Source organism: Triturus cristatus, chromosome 7 (genome assembly GCF_964204655.1).
Source record: "Triturus cristatus chromosome 7, aTriCri1.1, whole genome shotgun sequence".
In the NCBI taxonomy this organism is placed as follows: Eukaryota; Metazoa; Chordata; class Amphibia; order Caudata; family Salamandridae; genus Triturus; species Triturus cristatus.
Genome location: NC_140590.1, coordinates 987,091,646 through 987,107,706, shown reverse-complemented (window position 1 = coordinate 987,107,706; position 16,061 = coordinate 987,091,646). Strand labels below are relative to the sequence as shown.

The 16,061-nt window shown below is 42.1% G+C and overlaps 1 protein-coding gene across 1 annotated transcript; it reads left to right on the top strand.

Moving 5' to 3' along the window:
• Positions 1 to 14,249: 14,249 nt before the first annotated feature.
• On the top strand, positions 14,250 to 15,536 carry LOC146810967 (zinc finger protein 862-like). Its single transcript, XM_085615023.1, has one exon. It carries the CDS (start codon positions 14,250 to 14,252, stop codon positions 15,534 to 15,536), a length of 1,287 nt encoding a protein of 428 aa, XP_085471149.1.
• The last annotated feature ends 525 nt before the right edge of the window (positions 15,537 to 16,061 follow it).

Below are 16,061 nucleotides of genomic sequence, written 5' to 3'. Positions count from 1 at the left end.
AGGCAGGTCTTGCCGTGACTGATTTGACTTCCCCAGTGGCGGTGCGTTTTACTTGCATGTTGCTTTGTAGTGCCTGGAATTCATTGATATCATGTAAAACAGCCAAACATTTATTGATGCCAAATGGTTTTTCATCCCCCACTTTGCTTTCATAATCGAGATCAGGTACCCACATTCTCGTTCTAAATAGGACTTCGTAAGGAGGGACACCTCCTAGGGAACTTCTTGGCATATTGTTAAGGGCTTTCTGGACCCCATATGGGTGATTGACCCAACTACCAGCCGATCCTGATACCCTTCCTGTTAAAGATTGCTTTAAGTTCTGTTTCTTTCCTTTCCACGACCGAATTTCCCTCGGGTTAGTACAGAGAGGAATACTGCAGTGCAACACCCAAACTTCCAGTGTATTCCTTGTATGGCCTAGAGCTAAACACAGGGCTGCAGTCAGAATGTAATGTGCCAACTACGTATGTCCTTATGAAGGCCAAACCCACAGGAATCTAGAGCATGAATCCACTGCCATCAAGATATACTTGTAAGCCCCATCTGATTGTAGGGGGCCGTAGTGGTCCAAATAGAGACAAGAGAGTAGTCTGTCTGATATTAGTAATGGTGTCTGTGCGGGACGTGCCATGGGGGAACCCTTCATCTGCTGACAGATGTCGCACTTTAAGACATAATTCTTCATCTGTTTACTTAGTCCTGGCCACCAATAGCGTTGTTTCAGTAAAGAACCCGTTGCGGTACCTCCTGCGTGTGCAGAACCCAGCCCCTCATGGGCAGCTACTATTAAGCCTAATCTGCGATCCATGTTTGGTATTACTCTATCCCCCACTCCGGGAATTTGAGCATACGGGATGTTATTTGCATCCAACTCGCCTTTCGGTAAGGCTGTACTGTTTTTGTGTGAAGCATTGACAGCTACCAATATCTGTCCGTCTAGTCTCGTACTTGAACGAGTGATTACAGCTATGGCAGCAGTTCATACTGCCCCTTTTGCGGCTTCATCAGCCAATGAATTCACTTCAACGTGAACACCATCACATTGATGACTCAGCGTGTGTATCACGTGAGCTCTTGGTAGTTCATTTTTCAACTTAGCTACCTGTTCCCATAGCAACTTATGCTTAATGGTGCCACCTTTTGAGTCTTTAAACCCACTTTGACCCCAGTAGTGAAGATATTCATTGTATGACTGGACACAGTAAAAAGAATTGCACACAATCAGTGTGGGGAATTCTCAATCTGTATTTATTAGTGCCAGTAACAGTGCTTTTAATTCTCCTAGAGACTGTGTCTTCGTACTGCTAGGATGGATCTTGCCTTCCTGCATACAACCCTTCACAATCGCACTGTATTGTTTCTTACTTCCTATGGCCCGCTGAGCAGATCCGTCAGTATAAATAATATATACATACTGATCTAGGGGCATTATTTAATTCAGGAGAGGATATTCTTCTTCATATTGAAGAAATGCTTGTGTCTTAAGTGTAGAGTCAAATTTGTAATCTACATCTGTGGCAGTGAGAGAATTAGCCCATTGTATCCATCTTGGATATAAAGCTTTAGCATTCAGAATGCTTACTTTTGTAACTGCTTCTAAGGCCGGTACTGGAGTAACGACAAATATTCGTTTCCCCTGAGTAAGTGCTCTTTCTCTCAGTACAGCAGTCTGTACTGCTGTCAGAACTTTTTCTGTAGAAGCAAAACGTATTTCAGCGTTTGTGTACAAGTGCGATTTGTATGCTATGGGTACTGTTTCGCTTTCATTGAAGGTTAGGTAAGTTTACCCTGATTGACTCGCTATAACACAGATCACCAAATTTGTGGTTTTTACAAATGTGTGTAGGTGTTTTGAAACTATCATGTCAGCTTGTAGGAAAAAAGGATATCTGTGTGTTCCTGTGTCCAATGCCTAACTGAAAAATCAGGTCGTATTAGGTCGTAGAAAGGTTTTACTTTTTCTGCGTAATCTAAAATGTATGTTGTGCCAAAATTTAAGAATCCCAATATGGATTAGACGTTTTTCAATGATTTAAGAGGTTAGAGCAGCGCACACTGTTCTAAAAAGTTAGCTGCCAGGTTTTTCCCCTCATTTGAAAGCTCATATCCCAAAAATAGGACATTGAGGTGGGCTATTTATGATTTTTAAAGTTAAATTTATAGCCCTCAGAGGGGAACCCCAAAATTACGTTGCTCCCCCTGGTCAAGTGATCCTTTAAATCATCATCCATCAGATAAATATAATCTACATAGGACAATGCCTCTTCATCCAAATTCTGAAGTAACTCTGTTACCCCAGCGGAGAACAACCCAGGGCTATTCTTATACCCTTGGGGGAGTCGACAAAATTGACCCTGAGAATGCTGTCAAATATCTGCTCTCAGGTGCTAACTTATTGCAGAAAAATCCATTTGAGATATCTAATGTCATTTTGTCCACACAATGTTATTCATTAATGCGGCACTGTGTGCATTCTGTATTACAAATGTTTAAGTGCATGTGTTCAGATGTCTGTAGTCTAAAATTAGACTGTATGAATTATCTGGTTTCATTACGGGGAACAAAGGATTATTAATTGAAGAGGTGCAAGTTTCAATAACACCCTGGTATTCAAGTTAATCTAGGATCTCCCTGACCTGTTTTTTCACTTCTTGTTTTATTGGATAGTGTCTCTGTGGAGTTGGAGTGTTTTTTACTGGGATTTCATGGTGAGGTGACTCAGCATCCCACCCAACATGGTTGGGATATAATGCGGTAGCAAGTGCTACTGCCCACGCCTGCGTGTATGAATGTTTTAAGTATACTGGAACGATGTTAGAAAAAGCTGGTAAAATTACTGTTTCTCCCTTTGGGCACTCCATAACTACTTCAGGCGGCCAAAGTTTTTCGGCTAAAAGGATGTCATATCCATAAGTCAGGTTCTCCTAAAAGAGACCTTTAATTTTTCTGGGTTTGTCCCACTCCATTTGGAGTGTTATTTCATGTAACGTATGCGGGACACTTACCCTCATATCAGGTGTCTCCACCGTGATATGTTCGTTCAACTCCGCTGTCACCAGAAATTCCATCATGTTCTTGCGAGATAGTGTTACTTCTGCTGCGCCGTCTAGCATCGTGAGAGCCCATTCCCCGTTCAAAAGTTGAGTCCTCAGAATTCTGGGCATGTCTAACTTTAAGACCTGCTACTTTCTTCTTTTTAAATTGAGGTTTGGATTTTGGTTTCTCTTTTTTTTGGAAGTATAGTCTGAAGCGCATTGCGTGTCTGTGGACTTTGTACGCTCTTCTTGTCTGTGTTCTGACCGTCCTTCCCTCTCTGAGTTTTTTAATGAACCCTGAAAGGAATTAGAGGAACGTGTATCAGTATCCTGATATCCGTCAGGTTTTTTAACGTTATCACGATTCCTAAGGTTGTACCTCCTTTCGGAGGGCTCCTGTTGAGGAGACCCACCCCTGGATTGTGACATATTTTCTCTATTATTTTGTTTTTTATTATTATCCAATTTTTTCTTGGAAGAATCAGGTGCTTGCTTGGTGTTCTCTTTTTCAGGACCATCCATGAGTTGAGGTTTTGTTGCTCTATCTCCCAAACTATTTCTACCTAATTCAGTATAGGTGTCTTCGATAATTGTAGGTAATTCACGTTCCTGCTGTAAAGGAGTGAAACCCCTCCATCGTTGGCATATTGCCACTGCTGCTGCCTCCCCTTTTATGTTTGCTAATATAACAGCTGATATATGGGCAAAATTTCCTAACATTTGCATTCATAAGTTCAGAGCAGGTTCTGCTCCATACTCATGTTGTATTTGTGTTAATACATCTGGTCTTACTGCTAATGAAAGGATACCATGAGTTCTGGTATATATGACAACGAAAACTGTACCCCAAGATATACAATCCTCTATCTGGGGAGCTATACCCATTGGCAAGCAGATTGTTAGCATTCTGTGTCTTTCTTGAGGCCTTGAGTGTGACAATACTGCCTCTAAGTGTGTTATTTTCTGAGCTATCCAAAATGGCATTCCCTCATGTCTAGTGGGCATTTTACCCATAACTGCGTGTAAAGTTTGTGGATTTATTTTCGTTGTAGATCCTTGAATGTGTGCTGCTGGTGTAGCCCTTGCTGGCTGAAGTGTGAGTGTTCTCATCACAAACTGTGTCAGGTTTCTGTAAAGTTTTATTATTTCTTTATCAAGTGGACATAAGTCTGCTACTGGCATTGTGTCAATGTCTGGATGTGGTGTGTAAGCCACAAGGACTGGCCAAGTTGCTCCATCTTGATCCAGCAATCTGGGACTAATAATTTTCTACAGACAAGGCTCAATTTCATTACCCAACAAGGCCCTTCACGCTGGGTTAGTGAATTACTGAACAATTACCAAACTTACCAATGACCAAATTTTATCTTCATTTCTAATATACCAATTATGCCGATGCACTCTTTATATAGTTGACAGGGTTTGGCAAACTAATACTTAGTTCGAAAAAAAATTCTAATACAATTAGACTGAACACCTCTAATAAAGACAGACTCATTTATGTATTTATAATGTTTTATCTAGATAATGTGTAATAAATGCTCATCAATACCAAAATACAGTACAAATCATAGATCATCACAGAGTAACAATATCAGAGAAATAACAACAAAAATACATCTCAACTGACAGTGCATAAAGGAGTGGAAAGGCGAAGAGACAATAGGTTCAGAGACAAATACATTTGCAAATGATTATGCAAATTCAGTTTTATGTCTATACTAACCCAATTGAAATAAGAAAACTACTCTCTGGCCATGAGAGCTGTAAGGCCCCTCAAAAAGATTTGATGGGGCAAAGACGAAGTCAGGAATCAGGAAACAGGAACAGCCAGCTCAAGAATGGGAGGCAGCAAATAAGGCCTCTCCTCACGCAGGTAGGAAAGCAAGCCACCAACTAACCTAACCCCTCCCACCAGGAACCTCAATTATACCCTAAAACCCAGATGTCCAACCCACATTTGTGTCAGAACAAAAGATTTCTCTACACATGATTGGTTAAGGAAGGGGGTGTACTGTCACACCATTCTCATCATTTCCATTCCACTCAATGTCTTATTATTTATTTCTTCAATGTATCTACTTCCACCCTAAGAAATAGAAATTCAAGCCACTGTCATAGTATTAATTTCCTACATTCTGGTCATGTAACAAATTCTGTATCACATTTGTCCACTTGTGCCTCATTCAGAGGAAATGTTCTTTCACTCGATGAAAAAATAGTTTCTTCATGCAAACTCTTGGCAGACACACAGGACTTGTGAAGGACACTTGTCTTCCACCTTCCCCTTCTCGTTCAACATTATTTTCAGAATTTATACTCATTTCATTAACCTAAAGTTTCCTGCAAAGCAGAAAACCATTCTTCTATGGAAAATAAACACAGGCATTATTAATCACTTATAATGCTTTCCATTACGCACCCACCCAGTGCTGCATTTAACCATGCGCAACCCGTTTTAATATTATTTTCCTAGAAGACTTTAAAATAGTGCACAAAAACAGCATTAGTCCTTTTATTTTCATTTGTCAAGAAGCAATTGCAGCCTACTCTGGGGTTTTGGTCCGCGCTTGTGCAATAGCATTTTCCCTCATGTTAGGCTCTTTTCCACATTCGTTTTCACCGCACACTGTTAATCAATGATGACCTAATCACAACCATTTCAGTATCAATCATCAAAAACCACCAGCAGTATCTGTTGATAAACGATCAACCACTGTGGACAATTTTCTAATTTTATGTGAATTTAATATGACTCCAACTGAAGGTATCAATGCTACAAAAATATCTCCCACTATTTCTGAAAAACTCACTCCTCTCTTATTACGTATTAATCCATTCTTTTTTTAAACCTTTATTTACACGAAATGAAAGGCACAGTCATTATTCCTTTACATGCTGCAACTGAATGACATAGTCCACCGTTTGTAAATATTTGGTTATCTTGTATAAACATCACAAAAACATTTGTACTTAATCTATTACATACATAGCGTTACCACATTTAGCATTGGTCACAATTAATTATTCAAGTTCTTGAGGTATTAAGGATAGTTCACAAATATCTCCTCTCTAAGTATTCCAGCTCCCCCATTTTTTAATCCATTTTCTAGGACATCCCCTATGAACATACACTGTCTTTTCAGACACCATGACAGTTTCCATGTCCTTATACCATTCCGCCCCACCCCAGTGGCTGGCAATATTTCTCTTGGCTATCATGATACCCAGAGTAGCCCAGGTCTGCAATGTTGAGGTCAAATCTGTGGCATCCCAAATATTAAGTAAACAGAATTTGGGCTCCGTAGAGACTGGGTTCCCACTTACCCTCGTGATAAGGGACATAACTGACTCCCAGTATGACGCTGTTACAGGGCATGTCCATATAGTGTGAAAAAATGTGCCTACCTCCCCACATTGTCGCTGGCAGAGCGGGTTGTCTGCTCTTCCAATCTTACAAAGGGTAGTTCTGGTGTAATAGATTCTATGGAAAATCTTGAATTGTACAAGACGTAGTTTAGATGCGATCGCTACCTCTCTCGGGGACGCCAGCGCCTCCTGCCAATCCGTGTCATCCAATTCACCCAGGTCTGCCTGCCATTTGTCTTTAAGCTTCTTTATCGGATCTGGAATGTTATTGACAATTTTCCGATAGGTCAGGGATATCGCTTTTTTGTCCATGTGATCCGTGAGTAGTCTGTCATCTAGTGGGGAGGCCTCAGGCAGGGTGGTGTCGGGGGGAATTGCCGCTTCAAGACCGTGTTTAATCTGTTGGTAGCGGCAGTATTCCATACCTCGTTTGGAGGTGTGTAAATGTCATCATTGTTCCCCGCACCCAAAGGTTGCCCACCCTAGATATCCCAATAACGTCCCAGTTGTGAAAGCCTTTACTTTTTTCTAACCTTCCCAGCCTTTCCGTAACCCAGAGGGGTGTTGCTCGTGTGATGTTGTGCCATCCTAACTTTTTTCCACTGTTTTCCAGACCTGGATTGTATGGTTTGTCGGGCCCATCATGGATCGGCTCTTGTTATAGAGCGCCCAATGAGGCCCCGTCACCCCAAGCTGCAACCTGTCGAGGGCATAAGCTGGGTCCGTGTGGGGGACATGAATCCACTGATTTATCACTGTCAGCTGAGCGGCCCAATAATAAGACTGTATGTTCGGGAGTGCGATGCCCCCATCATACCAGGTGCGGTATTGTTTCACCATAGCTATACGGGCTGGTTTATTGTCCTAAAGGAGTTTAGTAACTTCTGCCTCAATGGCGCGGAAGTAGGTCTGGGGGACTGGAAAGGGTGCATTTTGGAGGGGGTAGAGAAACCTGGGGAGCGCCATCATTTTGAAAAGTGCCGCTTTTCCCAGGAGACACAAAGGCAGCGACTGCCAGTGTTTGGTATCGCTTTGCCACCGTTTCAGAGTGGTTTGGAGATTTAGGGTCATAAACACTTCTGGGTCATGGGTGATATGAATCCCTAAATATCTAAAAGTGCCCTCCACTATCGTTACTTCGCAGCCAACCGGGAGGAGTGGGGGGGACCCCTCAGGACGTAGAGCACCGATTTCGTCCAATTGATCATATATCCGGAATAACGTCCATAGGAGCCACAGATATCTAATAGACAGGACAATGAACGTCTGGGGGAAGCCATGTATAAAAGGATATCACCTGCATATAGAGATATACGATACTCATATTCCTCAGTCCATCTAAGTCCTCGAATGACCAGGTTCTGTCGGACCTAGGCCACCAGAGGTTCCTGCACTAGGGCAAAAAGAAGGGGCGACAGCAGGCAGCCCTGTCTCGTGCCGCGATGTAATGGAAAATCCCTCGACCTGTGCCCATTGGCCACTATATGGGCCATGGGAGCTGTATAGAGTTGCCGGACCCAGGAGCAAAATTCATCACTCCTGCTGTATCCGGCTTTAAAGGTTAGTGGTTACCTGTCGGGGTCTGACACCTGGCAACGCTGCAGACACTGAGTCCACTGTAGCAGAAAAATATGCCACTGGACGACGAGCCATACCATGTGTCTGCGTCAAAACTGAAAGTGCACATCCATCCTTCTCACAACAGAACAATGCAAAATCTATACAATAATCTGGCATTCCCAATGCAGGTGCTCGACAAAGACTATCTAGCAACTCAACAAAAGCCTTCATGCTTTCTTCATCCAGTTCGATCGGATCGACTACATCTTTGTGAGTCAATCTCTGTACTGGCTTGGCTATCAGTAAAAAACCCTTTCATCCACTGTCTGCAGTATCCAACCATGCCCATAAACATTCGAACTTCTTTCTGTGTTCTGTGAGGACCCATTTGCAAAATCACAGCAATTTGATCTTGTGATACTTTCCTGATTCCTTTCTCAATTTTATGTCCCAAATATTGAACTTCTTTCTGGCAAAATTGCAATTTTGCTGGTGACACCTTATTCCCACCTACTGCCTAATGGTTCAGTAGAGCAATTGTATCAGTCACACATGCTTCTCGTGTCTTTGATGCCACCAATAGGTCATCGATGTATTGCACCAATACTTAGTCTTCTGGCATAACCAATGACTCAGACACTTTTTCAAAATGTTATTGAAAATTGAAGGACTCTTCGTATACCCTTGAGGAACTCGGCACCATGCCAAAACACGTTCTTAGAACCGGAAAGCAAAACGATATTGGCTATCCTGATGCAAGGGTATCGAGTAAAAATGCTTGGCACAAATCAATCACTGTGAACCATTCCGCATTACAGGGAATTTGGTAAAGAATTACTGCTGGGTTTGGCACTATCGGACAACAAGGTACTACAATCTTATTAATTCTTCTCAAATCTTGCACAATTCTATACTTGCCGCTCGGTTTTTTAATTCCCATAATAGGTGAAGGACTCCCTAATATCCCTCTTAGAATACCCTGCTCAATCATTTGCTCAATTACAGGAGTAACTCCTGCTATGGTCTCAGGACTCATTTTATACTGTGGTGTTTTCGGAAGTTTTGTACCTTGTTTGACCAAAATCTGAATTGGATCAACACCTTTAATTAATCCGATGTCTTTCCCTGTAAAATCCCACACATCAGTCGTCACTGTATCTCTTAGTTCAACAGGCAAATCATTCGCTGTAAATAAAGGATAGAAATCATTCACTTCTGTCCCATGCCTTGCTAACATCCCTTTGAAAGCAACATCCTCATCTGGTGTTTGAAAAGCAATACCATCTGGTGTACAGTAGATGGTGCAATTCATTTTACACAGTAAGTCCCTACCTAAAAGGTTCACCGGACTTGTATCACACACCACAAACTGATGTAAATCTCTAAATTCTCCAATATGAACTTCCATTGGTTTGGTCACCGGAGTTCTAATATACTTATTTGAGACTCCTACAACTTGGATAGTTTCTCCAGAGAGGGGTAGGTTTGGAATTTCTCCTGCTTTCTCAGTACAACGGGTAGCACCAGTGTCCACAAGGAATGTAATATCCTCACCTTCCACTTTCCCATCCACAAAATGACCTGTCTGATCTACCTCTACAGGGCTTGACAAATGTACTCGACCGCTCGCAAATGCGAGTGATTTTTGTGAAGGGCGAGCCAGTTTTCAGGCCTACTTGACCGGCCTGGCGAGTGCTATCTGCCGCCACTGCAGTAGCAAGTGAAAGGCTCTAGGGGGCAGCACGCACCACCTAGCATAGTGGTGGTGGTGCGGTGTGCGGTGAAGGCTCTAGGGGGCAGCAGGGTACGACGCCAATCAAGTGGTGGTGCGGTGTGCGGTGAAGGCTCTAGGCGGCAGCAGGGTGCACGCACCACCTAACATAGTGGTGGTGGTGTGGTGCGCTGCCTATCGTTGTGTGGGTCCCAGGGCCGTCAATCGTGTAGCACGCGTAAAGCGCTACCAATGACGGCCCAAGACATAATTTTGGCCTGCCCCCGCGCTGTGCTGCTTAAAGTGCAGCAGTGACGCAGCACGCCACCACACGCTCTCTTCAGTGGAGTCGGGAGTGCAGGGCGATTTGGCTTGCCGTCTAGGAGAGGTGAGTCGCAGTTTTTTCCATTAATGTATGATTATGGTGATGTTGGGGGATATAACGCAGATAGCATAGGAATTGAATGTTCATGAAATTAGACGATTCTTCTCACCATTTTGCATTATTTCTTTATAGTTCTCTGCTCTGCATTTGTAACTACATAGGGTACTATGGAAGTACAGACACCACAATTTATCTTTCTCTTTCGCGCTGCTGAAGTACTTTTAATGAGGGGCCTAGAATTCCTCCCTTACTCAAAGTAAACTCTTTAGCGTTACAGTCATTCTTTAAACACCGGATCTCAATGAATGAGCGCAACATCCTGTGATTCTGGGCAGATCATTTCATCTCCATCATGTGCCTATCAAAAATGAATGCATCCTCATGTAACGCAACTGGTGCTCATGTAAAGCGCTCTGATACCTTCGGGTCAAGTTCGCGCAAATACTCCGAAAAAAATGTAGGCAGACAATCATAGGAAGAGGGGCTGTAATCTGCCCTAAGTTAATGACGCTGCCTCAATTTTCCAAATCGATAGCCATTAGCTGGGGAAGATTTGAATGTTGTCATTTATGTAGCTTAGACCCAGCTCACTAAGGCAAATGAAATGTGGGGTGGAAAGAGGGGCAGATAAAAGCTTTAAAAAAAGCAACTTTCCTGTGTTTGAATTACTGAAAAGTCCCTGATGCCCCAATCTACCGCCTCGTATGTAGCGACCGGTACACATTGCATGGAATAGATTTGAAGCATGGGAGCAAATGCTTGGTCCCAGGGGGGCAGGGGCCTAATTGCTGGAGGCGTACTTTTTTGCAAAGTGACAGGAAGGTATAATTCATTACCACTCACTGGCCGTAGCTTTTGGCATGATTAAGGTTGTGGGCGTAGCTAATTCTGGGACCTTAAAGAGAGCGGCCTTTCCCTTGAATCTGGACAGGAGAACGTGTTATCTGAAGATACAAATGAAATTAAATGAAATGTCTTCCCAGAGAGCTTATAATAATCCTGCTTATGCAAGTTGCATTAGAACATTGTGTGATGAATGTACTATGCTGACACTGACACTGTTTCTCGTTGCTCAAGTGGGTGTATTTGTGAATATTTGTATGTTTCCCTCACCTTCATTGCTTGATTTTGCTTGCAAGAAAGTGAGTACTTGCGTGTACTTCTAAAGGCGCTTGAGAAAAGTCCTTTTTACCATACTGGTAGTTAAGAACTTGTTTTTGTAAGAGGGAAGAGTGTATCCACCAAGGTACACACCATCCTATCGTGGGAGTTAAGTCAGGTTCTTGGTACATTGATTTTATCACCCTTTGAACGTATTCATAAAGGAAGTTTAAAGAAAAATACTGTTCACACATGTTCTGTTACCTATCATGTCTTTGCCCTTGCACACACATAGTGTTCGTCGAGTAGCATATTTCTTATCATTAAGTGTGGGGAGGGGTTATGATAGTCTCCTCCCTCCATCAATGTTGGTAATAAATAGCTTATTATAGTCTGTGCGTCTGCATATGTGTTTCACACCATGAGATTTATGTATACTTGTTTCAACAAAAGGTATTTAACCAAACGAGGATGCAAGTGTTTAAATGTATGCAATACGTTAAAAACCCAGTGAAGAGACTTTGTGACTATTAGTAATTTCTTATTTAATTTTTTTGTTATATGCAATCTGTGAGCCAGTAAAGTGTTTTTTTCCTGACAGTTCTTGTGCACTGTGGTAATAAACTCGAATTGCACCTTTGTATTGTAGTAATTAATGTCTGAATGTGCACTTATTAGTACAGTGACACTCATCACCTAGGTGCGGATTGTGCAGATTGTGTGACCGCTAATTACGACACCTCCAGTTAAGTTTCCCCCCAAAAAGTACGTTTAGGCCCAGAGTTAGGCCCTGGGAGGGGGAGTGAGCTTCACTATCGGAGTTGTTTCCATAAAAAGATGGCGCAATTGCAGGGAACAGCCTCAGCTGCTAGAATCTACAGGGCAGACCCCAATGTCACATTAAAACTAGACTATTGGTTTTGTCAGTGCCTATGCCAGGAGTACATTTTGGCAAGATTAAGGTTGTGTCCAGATCAGAGAGACCTGGTAGCAGGATTTTCTAATATGTGACAGTAAGTATGCCTGACCGGAGACGTTTTAACTGCTATGTGCGTGCCTGCCTGCAGCCTGGCTTAAGCAGTGTTGCAGCTGGCGTGCTGGTGAGCCCATGTGTCTGTGGTGGGTAAGTTGACCTTGCCTCCTTTTCTTTTGTTAGTCTTGTTGTTGGTGCATTGCTGTGATGTAAGTCCACCTTAATAGTAAGTTTATTTGTGTAGCGGAAATCCTGTCTTGGGAATTCGGAACAACTGGTGTGTCCTAGTAGTCCAGTGCCAAAATGAAAGTTGTCCCATATGAGAGCAAACTGTTATAATGGCACAAGCGCACCTGCATCACTGAGGAGCAAATGCAGTATTTGTGCAAGTAAATTCGGCAGTCTGAGAGTGAGTTTTATTATGAGGGCTGGGAAATTTCCATACTACTAACTGAGAGGAGTGAGCTTGCACAAAGCAACTCTATTATGAGTAGCTGCAGATGTTTAGAAATTAGTTTTTGATCGTTTCGCTGACATAAAGGGCTGCAAATGCACAATTTGGCCCCTTTATTTTACTGTTTTTCTTGCAGAGATGAGTGACCCCCGGGTAGTTTGAGCTTGCTCACTTGCATTGCCCACTGGCCAACAAATATACTGTAACCTGCCCCCCTAAACAAGCATAGTCTCGCCTTTGGGACCTTAAAAGTATTTATGCAGCACAATATCCTTGGTGCAACAACATCAACTTTTGCATTGGTAAAACACTTATATGGTCCCAAAGGCGAGACCTATTGCCTACCATCTTAAAATTGTACTGAGAACTTTTGCCTTGCTTAGGGTTTGCACACCCGTTTCGCATCTATTCATTAAGAAGGGTAGCATAAAAAATGTCAAGCGTCACAGTCCTGTCTCGGGGATCTGACTTTAAGTTACTAATTCTCAGTGGGTAAGGGAGCCAGTACTGTTGGTGTGTTTTTTGATGTGAGTGCTAAGACATAAGTTTAGGCTGAGTGGATTTCTTTTCAGTTCTGACTTTAGTTAAACCGTTAGGCAAGACCTTTTAACTTTACTGAAATTACAGGTTTAACCCTGCCCCCATCTGCAATACATATTAGAACCAGCACTTCTCAAGAGCAGACCGGTTAGTCCCGATAGTGAGTTATTTCAGTTGAAAGCACTGGTTGTGTTGCACATCGTTCAGTACCATTGATTATTATGGCTTAGAGCGCATTCCAAATTGGGGTGCTTTTACAGATCTGATCATGCACAGCATTAAGTAATTGGAGCCATGATCTTTAAATTAATTATGGAAAGCAAATGTTAAGCCTAGTAGTTTGTACACAGACTTCATGTTATTTTAAATTAGTTACAGTTATTGTTTTTGATTCTAGCTCAGAGCGGACAGAAGCAGTGCTGGCTATCTAGTGAGGACAAGGCAGACAACAGGCAGAGAGTGCAGCTGCAATGGCAAACATCAGGTTGTGGTTGGGAAAACCCACTGGAGCTAAAACGCCACTGAATAATGCAGGAGAGAGTTCAGCAGTTGAGAAAAGGAAGTCATTAGAAGAAATACACCAAAAGCAAAGGGAGTATGATCAAACAAAAAGACAGAGAGTTGTACAACAGAAATGGCTTGAAGATTTCAAGTGGGCAGTGATTGAAGAAAAGGAAAGTAATGGAGCTGTCCTAGTCGAGACCAGTTTTAAAACATCTCAAGTTTTGTATTGTGGAGTTTGCAGGAAATTTCCTCATCTCGCAGATACTAAGTCTTCCCTATATGTTGGTGTGACAGAAAAATTCAAAAGGGAGACGTTGGAATGGCACAACAAGAGCAAATCACATGAAAAATGCATATTACATGAAGCTGCAATTCAAAACCCACAGGAGACCTGCATAGCCAAATCGATCACAAAAATGCATGAAAAAAATATCGGGCACTTAAACATTTTATTTAATACAGCCTATTATCTTGCAAAAGAAGGTGAGGCTTTTATTAAGTTTCCAAAACTCTGCACACTGCAGAAAAAGAACAATCCTGAATGGAATTTTGAAAATTATACGAATGATCATGCATGCCGTAACTTTGTAATAGCAATTGCAGAGACCCTAAAAATGAAAATTCGATCCCAGATAGAAAATGCTAGGTTCCTCAGTGTTCTGTCAGATGGGTCAACTGACAAAGGAATTCAGGAACAAGAACTGATGTATGTACGATTCGTTTGTGAAGGCACCCTTGTTACCCATCTGTGTGACATTGTCAGCATGAAAAACTCCACTGCATCCGGAGTGAAAAATGCTTTAATAGTTGGCCTGGAAAGCATGGGCATATCTCTGGATATTCTGAGCCAGAAATGCATTGGTCTGAATACAGATGGAGCTGCTGTGAACCTCGGTAGTAAATCTGGTGCTGTGAAGCAGCTACTGGACGAAGTCTCCAAACATCAAGGATGGGACAATTGCGATCACATTGCAGTTGTGCACTGTGTAGCTCACAATCTAGAGCTTGCTGTGTGTGATGTTAAAAGAAAAAGTTCATACATATCCAAATTTGAAGATGTGCTCAAAGGATGTTTCAAACTATATTATTATTCACCTAAGCGGAGAAGGGAACTTAAAGAGATAGCTGATAATCTGGAAGAGCAGTTAAAACATTTTGGTGGCTTGCAGCAAATCAGATGGGTAGCAAGTCAGCACAGGGCAGTAACAGCGCTTAAGACAAACTGGGAATCTACAGTACTTCATCTTGAGTACCTTGCTACTGGTAGTGATGAATATTCAAACAAAGCCAAAGGATTGCTTCATGACATGAAATCAGAGAAGTTTCTTTATTTCTTGCACTTCATGATAGACTTCACAGAGCTGCTTCAGCAAGTGTCTAAGGCATTTCAACAAGAAGACAGTCTTATTTCTGAAGTTGCAAGAAGGATTGAGGTGCTTCAACAGAAGCTAATACAGCTGAAAACAAAGCCAGGAAAAGCACTAACACAATTTCAATTGCTTTTTAAAGATGGAAATTTTGCAGGGGTCCCGTCACTAACACAGGCAAAGCCTGCTAGAAAAGGCAGCTCTAATGAAACTAATGTCAAGGAAGACACTACTGAGTTAATAGAGAATGCTCTTTCTTTTATAAGTGACAGGTTTTTGAAGCACATCTCAGGCAAGCCACATTCTTTGTTTAACATTTTTGATTTTACTTTGTGGCCAGACTCTGTTGAAAAGATTAGAGGTTTTGGGGATCAAGAATTTAAGGACCTTGTTACATGCTACAAAAAGGTACTTACTGATGAAGAAATTCAGTCTGCCCCTGGAGAGTGGCTAGATTTTAAACTGTACGTCTTTCATCGGATGACGTCGCATAAGCCTGTATCCCTCTTCACTCAGTTATTGAAAAAATGTTAAACATGTCCTTCCAATTTTAGAAATCATGCTTTCCATCAGTCCAACGACAGCAATATGTGAACGGGGGTTTAGCAGCATGAACCGAAAAAAAAATGAGCTCCGTACGTCCCTTAAAAGTGACACCATGTCTGCTTTAATGCGAATCCAAGTAGATGGGCCGGAGTTAGACACTTTTGATCCAAACCCAGCCGTTTTGCATTGGCTTTCAGCAAATCCAGGAACAAGACATATTATGGGCCACAAACATCCTTGTCAAAACAAGACTGTTACTGAGTCAGAAGATAGCGACTGAGTTTATTGCTACTGACTCTCTATGTTCAAATCAGCACCATTTTCCTTAAAAAGTTAGTAAATGCTGGTGCGTTGTGTTTTACCATTCACTGTTTGGTGTCTGTCAATGATACTTCTGACAATTTGCCATGGTGGAACAGCTGTTTGTCTACTTTGGAGACACTCACCCCCAGTCACAGACCTGGGTTGAATCCATCATCGTTCTTTAGCTCACTGTTCGCCACCCAGTTCAGG